The sequence below is a fragment of the Nannospalax galili genome, unplaced genomic scaffold (genome assembly GCF_000622305.1).
Source record: "Nannospalax galili isolate Female #2095 unplaced genomic scaffold, S.galili_v1.0 scaffold510, whole genome shotgun sequence".
NCBI lineage: Eukaryota > Metazoa > Chordata > Mammalia > Rodentia > Spalacidae > Nannospalax > Nannospalax galili.
In genome coordinates, this window is record NW_008329677.1 from 1,365,455 (window position 1) to 1,377,095 (window position 11,641).

Here is an 11,641-nt window from a genome sequence, read left to right on the forward strand (position 1 = left end):
ATGTGTGTGTGTGTGTGTGTGTGTGTGTGTGTGTGTGTGTGTGGTATATGGGCATGTGAACCTGTATGCAGATGAACTCTTTGCTTGTGCTATGGAGACCAGAGGTTGACATGGGGTGTCTTTCTTATTTGCTCTCCACTGTATTTTTTTGAGATAGGGTCTCTCACTGAATGAACCTGGAGCTTGCTATTGCAGCTAAACTAACTAGCCTAGATTCTGAATCTGCCTGTCTCTACCCTTGCATATGCCTGTCTCCACCCCTAGATCTGCCTGTCTCTACCCCCATATGCTGTGACTACAGGTATGCTGCTACACCTGGGCCTGGCTTTTACAGAGAGGCAGAGACTCTAAACTCAGGTCCTCATGCATGTGCAGCAGGTACTTATGGAGCCACTTCTCCAGCCTCTATTTTCCTTGTTCTTTTTTAAAAAACATATTTTATGTTTATGTTATGCCTGCATGTAAGTGCACCTGTGTCGTGCTGTGCCTATGGAGATCAGAAGAGGGTGTTGGATCCCCCTGGAAGTGGAGTTACAGTTAGTTGTTAGCTGTCATGTGGGTGCTAGGATTTGGACCTAGGTCTTCTGCAAGAACAGCCAGTGCTCTTAACTGCTGAGCCATTTCTCCATTTCTTGTTCTTATTGAGTATTTCTAAATGGCTGTTGTATTAAGCAACCTTGAATTTTCCCTTTGTCCCTTTTTATTGTCAGCAGCCTGTGGTTTTGATCATCTGACCTTCAGTGCCATTGTCCAGGGAATTTGATTAAAATAGAAAGTGATCCCTACCTTCATCTCCACACAGCCTTGTGCTCAGAGCTAGGTGAGTCTTAGGGCTGAGGTGTGAAGGCTGAGGGTTCTTCTCTACCACAGAGGAGCTAAGCATGAGCTTCTTCCTCTTGGGAACGTCCCACTGGGACTCCTGAGTAGCTTGATGACTTTTCCCTACATTTGGTGCTTTCTCAGTGTCTGCTGAAGTAGGTTTTCATGAGACTGCGCTATGACTTTTCTAACTAAAGAGCAGTAGAATTACTATTGAAAAGGATTATATCTGGAAGGAGATGAAAGGATAATCACATTGGTTTCAGGGGCATGTTTGTTGGTAGTATTTACTGTTGTGTTGGCATTAAGTGCTATTTAATATGGGACGGTCTCATTAAGTATTTGAACTTCTGAGTCATTGAATTTGATGGCTTCATGCATAGGTGAGGCTGTGTTCCACCAGGTAAGAGGGCCTTTGCCAGGAGCTAAGTAATTATCAAAACAACATACCTTTACATAATGCTGATTGACACCCTTCAAGAGCTCTACATGTGGTCATTTCAGCTGCACTGTAGCCTTGCAACATAGGGACCATTGTTAGCCCTGCTTTTCAGGTGAAACTGAGGAACAGTGTTAACCAATATGTCCAAGACCCTGTAGCTTCTGCATTTGAACCCAAACAATCTATCTCAAAGGTTTTGCCTTTAGCTTTTGCTGTTACCTTCAGCTAGATAAGGAGAAAGAATGGTCAGTTAGAGGTCTGGCTGACAAAGGGGTGCAAAGGGTGGACTTAGGTATGCTATGCAGACTATCCTGAGATACAGTGGGAAGGTAAGACAGTTTATGAGAGACAGTGGGAAGGTAAGACAGTTTACTAGCTGCTGGGGGTGAAGAATGAGTAATTAAGGACTACTCCAGAAATTTAGAAATGATCTCAAGCTCTGCAGGACTGTCTGGCATTTGCTTACTTGTCACTGGATGTAGGTGGCCGAGCTGTGATAATAGTAAGGCAACATGCTGGCTTCATAGCAGGCACCCAGAATCAGAAGAAGTTTCCAACCTTGCTGTTACCTGGCCTTGTCCTCCCTCACTCCTTCCTTCCTATTTTTCACAGTCCCTAAGCTGCTGTCTCAAGAGCTGCTCCTCACTTCTGTTGACCCCGATGCCTTCTTTCCTTGAGCTCTTCCTCCTTCTCTCTTTCCTATGGCTTTTCTGCACATCTCCAAGGGGACCATTTCTTTCTTCTAAATTCCTGACCTAGCTTCTAGTTTTGATTTGCTCTTCTTGGCCTTTATACAACTTAAGTCTGAAGCAGAAACTCAGGCAGTTCTACCCAGGCCCTGACTGCTGTGTTATCTTGAGCAGGTCAAATGAGATCCTGATCTTGAGTTTATTTGTTTTTTTAACCACACCTGCCCCATCTGCTTCAGAGGGTTGTGGTGAAGGTGGGATAGCATAAAATCATGAGAGTGTCTTAAAGCATAAAGCAGACCATAAATGTATTCTCTGTTAATATCCCCAATCTGCCTGTATGGTGTTATCCTTTCCTTGTCCTGATGCTCAGCGTGACTTCATCCATGGTGTCCTTGCTGTTGCTGGTATGTTTTCTTGTAAACTCTTGATGGCCTTGGGGTTTTATTCACTTTGAATATCTAAGCACTTTCTAGTTTGCATGGGTAGGAGCTCAGTAAGTGAATGAATTAGTCAAAAAGTCTGTATAAAGGAAATTTGTGGTTATAGTAGGTTTCCCCCAACCTCCTACTCCTGAGCAAAGCTTTCCTTTATATGTCTATGCTTCTTGAAATTAGCCTTGTTGAAAATCAGGTGTTCGGGGACTGGAGCAATGGCTCAGGGGTTAAGAACACTGGCTTCTCTTGCAGAGGACTTGGGTTGGATTTCCACTACCCACATGATAGCTAACAACTGTCTATCCATAACTCCAGTTCCAGGGGAATCCAATGCCCTCTTCTGACCTCCATGGGCATTGCATGACACAGGTGCACTTATATACATGCAGACAACACACTCATACACATAAAAGTAATAAATAAAAATTTAAAAAATCTGATGTTTGATACTTTGTTATATTCTGTTTTTGCAGGATGCTGAATTTTAGTGTCTTCCTCAAGACCTAGCCTTGTTCTATATTCTTCAGATTTTTGAATTGGATTCATAAAACATTTCATATTTATTTGATATTTATTCTTTGTTCATTTATTTAATAAATAGGTGTTGCTCTAGTTACTTTCTATTGCTGTAATAACAACACTGACCAAAAACAACTTGGGGGGGATAGGGTTTAATTCATCTTACTCTTCCAAGGCACAGTCCATCTTTAAGGGAAGCCACAGCAGTATCTCAGGGCTGGAACCTGGAGGCAGGGGCTGAAGCAGAGATGATAGAAGAACGCTGCTTACTGGCTTGCTCCCCTGGCCTGTTCTCAGCTGGGACCACATGCCAGGGGGAGGGAGATACAACCTACAATGAGCTGGACTTACCCACATCACTCAATCAAGAAAATGCCTCATAGACATGGGCACAGGCAGTCCTATATAGGAAGTTCCCCAGTTGAGGTTCCCTCTTCCAAGGTGTGTCAAGTTGACAACTGAAGCTATCAGCACAGGTACCAAGTATCTTTAAAGTACCAAGGTCATTTCCTGGGGCAGGAGGTACAGCAGAGAACAGAGCAGATGGACTTCCTTCTCCCATGAAGTATCCATTCTGGTAGGGGTGCTGAACAGTGCAGAAATAAATGAACAAGTCAGGGAATTTCAACTGGCTTTAATGCTGTTGTAGGGATTCTTGTGATGAGGACTCCTAGGACAGTGAAGAATCCTCAAGTGGTGTAGATGAACTGAAGATATAACCAGTGCTGTGCCCTTGGCCTCACTGTGCATTGGGCAACCTGGAAGGTATCTACTTGTTCTACAAGTGAATGCTTTAAGCTCTCATCCACAGAAAAGAGTCTGGCCGACTGAGGAAGGTGACTGCTACCTGGGCTTTTGACATCAGGAGAGCATTGTGGTCTATATGAAGGCTCCTCAAAGTTCTTGAGACCTGCCTTTATTCTGGTTGGTGGTTATTTTCAATATCTTGGAGGGATCAAGGGGTGGGGAGAAGGCGGGAGAGTTGCTGATTGTCCAGTAACTTTTCTGCGCCATCTTGCTACTTTTGTACCCACTGCCATGCTAAGGAAATGATTTGCTTCCTTGTAGCTACCTGCGTTTGAAGCCCATTCACTGCAAAGAAGAAGGCAGGCGAGGGGATGAAAAATGCAGAGTGACACTTAAGTACATTTATGAATTTCTTTGAGGATGAGACCAAGCTAACTGTAGGATAATCTGGGATGGGGCCAGTACCCCTGAGAGACCAAAGTGGAGAACATGTCTGGGGACTTTGAGGACTCTAAAGAAGCCACAGTGCTTAGAGTGGGCCTGAGGGAGACAGTGATGTTCAATGAAGGTGGTTGGGATAATTGTTCAGGGCCTTCTGGGCCTTGGTAGAGTCTGAATTTTATTTGGAGAACTATGCTGGAAGCTCTTGGACATTCACATAGAGGAGTGAGCTGACATGATTGTTACATTTTTCTGTTGGCTGCCATGGCAGTGGAGGAAGAGTTGAAGCAGTTGTAGTTATGGCCCCTGTGATGATTCATGGTGATGTAGACTAGGAAGAGCCTTGGAGGGCAGAAGCAGTTCAGGTCAGGGACATAGGTTGAACTGGGACTGACAGGCAGAGTCCCAGGAATGGACAATGAAGGAGTGACTGAGAAGTTTAGGCTTCAGTTCAAGCAATTGTTTGCTGGTCATGGTAAGCTGCTATAATAAGAGAGCCTCAGGAAACAACTAGACACTACAGGGAAAATGTCTTTCACCCTAAGATCCTCACATGGACCACGGGCTGTGATGAGGAGCTTGCAGGGGAAGATGTAGGGCTGCGGGTAGAAGTTGGGAATCCTAAGCAGAGAGATGAAATTTATGTTCTGATAGCCTTAGGAATGCTTTCTTATAGGTCTACAAGTTATAATCAGTATTTTATTATTGAATATTATAAGACATTTCCTTTATTCAATTGTTTCAGGAAAACAATTGACTTAATATTGTGCTAGATTCAGGGAGGGAGTATAATGGTGTATGAGCAGGGCAATAGGTTTTGTGATGGTACAGACTGTATCTAATGGAGACATGATTAATCAGAAATTCAGCATGCCATGAGGAATGAAGTAAAACATGATGTGTTCTAGGACAGAGAAGAACAGGGTGGAGGTCACAAACACAGGTACAGAAAAACTGGCAGTGAGGTGGTATGTTTTAGTTGATAGTGAGAGGTGACTAGGGCCACCTGGGCTTTGTGTGCTTTTGGCAGAAAGGGCAGTTAGTGACAGATGGGCTTGCGGCTTGAATTGGAATTACAACACACAGATTCTGAATAAGGCTGTCAAGGAATCTTTGGCCAGATTGTGTTTTTTATAAGAACGATAGTATTCAGGGCTAAGGATGTAGTTCAGTTGGTAGAGTGCTCCCCTAGCATGTATCAGACTCGGGGTTTAATCTCTAGTACTATATAAAACCAGGCACAGCACTTGGGAGGTGGAGGCAGGAGAATCTAAGTTTAAAGTCTACTACATAGGGAGTTGGAGGCCAGTCTAGGTTAAAGACCTTGTCTATAAACAAACAAGTAAATAGATGGATAAAAGAATGATTGTGTTCACGTGGATTGATGATGCTAGTTTCATTGTTGCCTGTTTTCACACAGATAAATTTATTAACTACTAGAAATTTCTACTGTTTTATTTTGGGAAGTAAATGTAATATGAAATTGGCAGTTCATATGCGTTTATAAACTCCTTATGTGCATAGAACTGGGGAAGATTTTCAAATAAAAGGGCCTTATATGACAACCAAAGGAAAACCACTGTATAGAATCACCTGTATGAAATTGGACATAGCACTGAGTATTGCCACACGTATTTACAGTGTTAGGATTACAAGAGCAGGTGACACTATTCTGCTACAGATTGAATAGCAACATAATTTTTCTGTTTTTTCTTGAGTACTCTTTAGAATTTTAAGGCTGTTTCTCTAATTTTCTTCACATTACGTATTGTCTTATTTATTTTCTATTGCTGTGATAAAAACATCGACAAAAACCAACTTGGGGAGGAAAGGGGTTAGCTCATCTTACAGCTTACATCATTGAGGGGCGCTAGAGTAGGAACTCAGGACAGGAACCTGGAGCACAGACCATGGAGGTATGATGCTTAGTGACTTGTTTCTCTGTCCAGTGCTTAGCCTGCTTTCTTATTCAACACAGGATCACAGCCCAGGGGTGGCACTGCCCACAGTGGGCTGGACTCTCCCACATCACTCAACAATCAAGAAAATGACCCACAGACATGGCCACAGACTAATCCAAAGGAGAGAATTCCTCATTTGAGGTTCCCTCTATCCAGGTGTGTCAAGTTGACAACTGAAGCTATTCGGCACACTTATGTATAAAACCAGAGCATTGATCCCTTGATAGGACCCTGTAGATGGCACAAACAACCTTGCTAGCTGAAAAATGGATGAAGATTTGTCGAAAGTGAATACTGCTCTGATACCCAGCTGTGAGGTTTTTGCTTGGGTTGATAAGGCCCCTGGAAAGAAGTAGCCCCCCTGGGAATGGTCATTATACCATTCTCTATGTGCAGTCCCTGATCATAGCAAAACTGTCTGGCACAAAAGGGGCAGCTCTAGAATACATAATCCACAGTGTCTGAGAAGGAACAGGGTCAGGGTGCCTAGGAGCTAGAAGGAGGAGGGCCCATGTGACCCCGATGCATGGATGTGGTTGGGGGGATGTGGTTGGGAACACAAACTAAATCACTTGAACTGTTTCTTTTTTTCATGCCCAGAGTATTATGATGGTAGGAAAGGAGGAAAGATTGGTCCATGTGAGACCTCCACCACCAAATTTGGTTTTCAGAGGTACAAACTCATTCTTCTTTGAGGCCTATATCGAAGCTGCCTCTTCTATGAAACCCCATGTCTCCTTGCTCCCAAAGAAGATCATCTGTCTTTTCCCAGACCCATCCACTTCTTGTACCTCTGACTTTATGGCTGGTCTATGGGTAGTGTGTCCCCATGGGTTCTGACCTCCTCCAGTGGGCCTTGTGGCCTCCTGCACAACTCTATGGTGGGTGCCCCTGGGGAAAATTGTTTATTTGGAGAATAAACAATTGAGAATACTCTTTCCTTTTGTCCTATAAGGGGATAAGACTAGCTTTACTTTCCTTGATTTCTGAAAGTGTTTCTAAAGTCTAATAATCATATAAACGTAAACTTTTCTTTTCAGATAATGTGGATGCAAGTGATCTTAAGCAGTTTTTTGAGACCAACTACTCTCAGATATATTTCATCTTTTATGAAAATTTTATAACACTGGAAAATAGTTTGAAATTAAAAGGTAAGCATTTCTCTAACTTTTTTTTTTAAGCATTCAAGAAAATTTAGAAGCTATGCATATCATGAGCCACAAATCCTGTATTTTTAAACTTTCTTTCATTCCAAGCCTTTACCAGGGCTTCAAGACATCACCCTGGTGGATGGGCTGGCATCTTCATTTCCCCTGAGCTTTCCCTTGCACAGGTGTTAATTGAACAGCAGATGGCTAAAGGGAAAATAGAAGGAACCTACAGAAGGTGTGAGTTCCAAAGGGAGAAGTTATTTAGAGAGCAAGGAGGAGAAAGAATGCATATACAACTAAAAATTCGGATTCAAACTCTGTGGGAAGTAGAGGTGGAGGACCATGAATTCAAGGCTAGTCTGGGCTAAAAAGTAAGATCCTGTTGCAAAACCCCAAACAAAGCAACAAAGTCCATTAAAGGGGATGTGAAGTGAAAATGAAAATTGTCTCCTTTGCCCCCATCTCCATTCTGAGATTTCCTGCCTTATTAATGTGTTGTACTTATGACCGTTTGTAAAATATTCTTTGGAAAACAAACCAACTATAGGTATTTAGGTGGGAGAATTGTATAACCAGGGAGCCAGCCTTCTTGCTATTTCCTCATGGGCATTGCTTAGCCTCTCTTTGCATGTTTTCTTTCTGTCAGTGTGAAACAGGTTGACAGATACCCTAGGATTTCAGCACCAAGCTAGTCAGTAAGGGGAAGCTACCATCACTGCTTTTGCCTTTTGATTACCTATTTACATTTCCTCCAGTGTTCATCCACTCACTGTATTATAGTGGAAAATGCAGATTTTAGAGGTTACACATGTACAGTCAGACGAAGAGCTATGTATATGAGGTCTGGAAGGTCCTAAACACAGGAGTTTCTTTGCCTTGGAGTTGGGGAACACCACTCTCCAACCTGGGAGCCCCCTGAGCCCTGTTCTTTTGGGTTTTATGGAGGTTTCATTATACTCTATTAGTCATTGATGATGAACTCAACCTGAAGATTGTAGGTGGGTGGATGGGGTTGAAAGTAGGACTTCAAGAGGAGGACAGAGGCACTGCAGGGAGAGAAAGCCTGAGCAAAGGCAGCAAAGCTGCTTTCAGGGCATATGTGGGGAATGTGTTTCTTTTTCTTGATACACAAGGTATGTGAATGAGGCACACAGGCAATCAGATTATGTTTACCAGGAGTCTTGACTCCCAGGCTAAGGCATTTGGACTTTGTTTTGTCAACGTTCTTAAAAATATTTACCCCTGAGACAAGTGTCCTGTCAGGTGGTAAGTGCATGGAGGTAGTGAGATTGGTGGGGGTGGGTGGTGGGCTAATGCTGTCACCCATGAGAGAGCTGCTTCTCTGCTTGAGAATTGCTGAGGCCTGACACCGCAAGGTGGAAGCTATGAGAAAAGAAAGTGGTGCTATCTGTGAGACAGGCCACAGGGGAGGGGGAGAAGACTAAGGCTCTCAGGGTGCCAATCTGACTTGTGAGGTGCCATTGTAGCTGCAGGAACTCTGGAGGGGAACCAGATTTGGGAGGCTCTGAGCAGTCTGTATTTGAGGTACCTATGGGACACTCAAGAATAGGTGTTGCCTGGGCAGCAGAAATATATGTGACTTAAGCTTAGGAGAAGGGGGTAGAAACATCAAGGAAAAAGGAGTGAGTGGTGGTCACAAATTTGGGGCAGGGCATTGGAGCAGTCCCTTCTTCCATGGCCCGGATAAAGAGGAAAGAGATTGAGTAACTGGAAGGATGTTGGGCAAGTGTGTTGTCCCAGAAGCCCAGGGGAAAGAGAGAAGAGAGAGTTCAAGGCATACAAGATCAGAAAGCCTGATGATACAGAAAAGTGAGGCTCAGTGGGACTAGGAACTGAGACCTAGCTCTGAGGGCTGACCTCTGAGGATGTTTCTAGGTGAGGTACTTCCAAAGCTTGATAGCTGAACATGGAGTAGTGTGGTGGGGAGCCAGGGAAAGCACCCATGAGAATAACCTTTTAGGAACTATCATGTGTAGACAGAGATTGTGTTGTAAGCTGGCCATAGAAAGGTTGCTAAGAGCTGTATCTATGTGTTGGCAGGCCAGGGCAGGGGCAGCTGAATGGGGAGGTAATAGTGCAGGGGAAGTGGGTTCAGAGAGTCAAGTAAACAGGAGAGAGACACAGAGGTATGCAACAGGTGACCTTTTTTAACTAAAGAGGAAGTTTAAGAGGACGAGTGTAGACAGCATGTTTGGAATGGGAAGGAAAAACTGAGGGGCTTCCTAACAGGTGTCCTGATTGCTCTGGCCAAACAGAAGCATATGCCATGCACAGAAGGGAATTGGGGTCAGTCTGCAATGGGCTCTGGCATGTAGCAGATGGTTCAGAGTGTTAACAAGAGCTCGAGGCTCTAGCAGACATCAAGCTGTGCCCAGGATACCCAAGAGTGTTTTTCTTAATGGGTTCCTCAGTTTCCACCTTTGATTTATAAATTGGTATAAATCTTGAACTTAAAATGTTTTATTTTGAGCCAAATTGGTAATTTTAAATATGAAATGCTCTGATATTCATTTTGCTAGCTTTGTTCTATTTCACTTTCTTTCACAGATATGTGGAGGAGAAAAGTGTCATGTTTGGGACAATCAAAATAGCAATGAAAAAAATTAAAATCTTAGATTAAAAAAAAGCTACCTACCAAAAAAATTTTTAATTGAATTTTTGTGTATTTCATACAGAACATCTTATTCATCTTTATACCTCCTCCCCCCAAATCATTTTTAAATGATAATTCTCTTTTCCTTTTCTCCCTCCTTCCCCCTTTTTTCTTCCTTTCCCCCTTTTTTCTCCCTCTTTCCCCCTTTCTTCCATTCATTCTTTTAGAAAATTGTGGCATTTTAAGACTGTATCAGTGAGTTTGTGCCACACAGCAAACCACTCTCAAACTGAGTTCCTTGAATCAACCAGCTTTCAGCTTATGATTCTCTAGGTCTACTGGGAAGTTATTCTGGGTTAGGCTAGTTTGTGCTCTCTGGTTGGCTGTTTTGGATGGTTTCATTCACACGTCTTAGGATTGGCAAGCCATTGACCAGTCCATGTAGACTCTCATGGTCTAGCAAGCAGGGCAGGTTGGACTCTTTCATGGTGGCCTCAGAGCCCCAGGATCAGCATTTGCTAAGGTCACACTGGTCGGAAGCTAGCATAGGGCATCCCAGATTCAAGGGATAGAAGAAGAGACATCTTTTTGATGGAAGGAGACCATACCCCCTTTTGCAACCTCTCACAAAGATTCAGTGATATGCTGATAGGAACAGGGTGAGATTTTTGAAAGTTCTTGTTAGTACAATCTGTGTTAAATTGGAATGCAGAAAAAATTATACTCCCAAAATGGAAGAAAAGATGTTTACTAGGAGCAATGAAATTATTTTATAATAACTTAAGGTTTCTAGTTACTCAGAACCAAACCTTGAATGTTAGCTATTGCCTTTCTCTTCAGAATGCATCTAGCTGTTAGCTTCTTCTTGCCCGTGTTGGGAAGACAGAAGCTTCCAGACAGGCAGTAGCCTCAGACAAGGGTCTCCTAGCTTCCATACTTGTGCTTTTTCCTACCCCAGAGTTTCTTTTCAGAAGAGTAGCTACAGCCATGCTTTAAATGACTGCAGCCCTAACCCTCAGTAGCTTCTCACTCCCAGAGCCAGTACAGGGACTGCAGGCTGTTTCTAACCTGCCTTCCTCTCTAAACTTATCTGCTAAGATTGTCCCTATCTTAGCTCAGGCCTCCAGGTCCTTCTTAGCCCTGCCAAGCACTCTCAGTCACAGCACCTTGTTTTGTCCAGTCTCCTTGCCTGGGCTTTGCCTCCTATAGCTTGCTTCTTTGCCTGTTTTGTATTTTTGCTTAGTTGTTACTTTCCCAGCAAGGTATTTCCTTGACTTCCCTAGTCAAGATTGCATATCAGTTTTGATATTCCCCACTTGCTTTCTCTTACGGTTTTTCTCACTTATTTATAGAATGCCGCCTCAAAGTGTAATCTTCCTCAGGGCAGGGATTGTAGCTTATTTTGTTCCTTGTCCGAAGGGCTCAGATCTAGAGCCTGCAATGAGTGGACAGCTTGCTGACTTTGTTGTTGTCCTTTTTGTGGAGACAGGGTCTTGCTATATAGCCCAGGTTGGCCTTGAACTCCTGGTGGTTATTCTCTGCCTTCCAGGTACTGTTATTATAATTGTAGGCCACCATGACCCTCTTGTTTCATTGGACACAGCCATATCCATTCACCTACGTATAGCCTGGGGCTGGCTGCCTTTGAATTATAACAGAGTCCAGTGTTCACAAGCTGGATCTGCAAAGCCTCAAATATTTTTAAAAAATAATTTATTGGCCGGGCATGGTGGCACATGCCTTTAATCCCAGCACTCGGGAGGCAGAGGCAGGCAGATCTCTGTGAGTTCAAGGCCAGCCTGGTCTACATAGTGAGTTCCA

The 11,641-nt window shown here is 43.4% G+C and overlaps 1 protein-coding gene across 2 annotated transcripts in view; it reads left to right on the plus strand.

Moving 5' to 3' along the window:
* Ralgapa2 (Ral GTPase activating protein catalytic alpha subunit 2) overlaps window positions 1-11,641 on the plus strand; it is a 371,371-nt gene that overhangs the window by 24,163 nt on the left and 335,567 nt on the right. For both annotated transcript variants that reach the window (XM_029567609.1, XM_008841311.2), the window contains exon 2: window positions 7,096-7,206. In XM_029567609.1, the coding sequence (XP_029423469.1) occupies window positions 7,096-7,206 (111 nt within the window). The remainder of the gene's footprint in view (window positions 1-7,095; window positions 7,207-11,641) is intronic.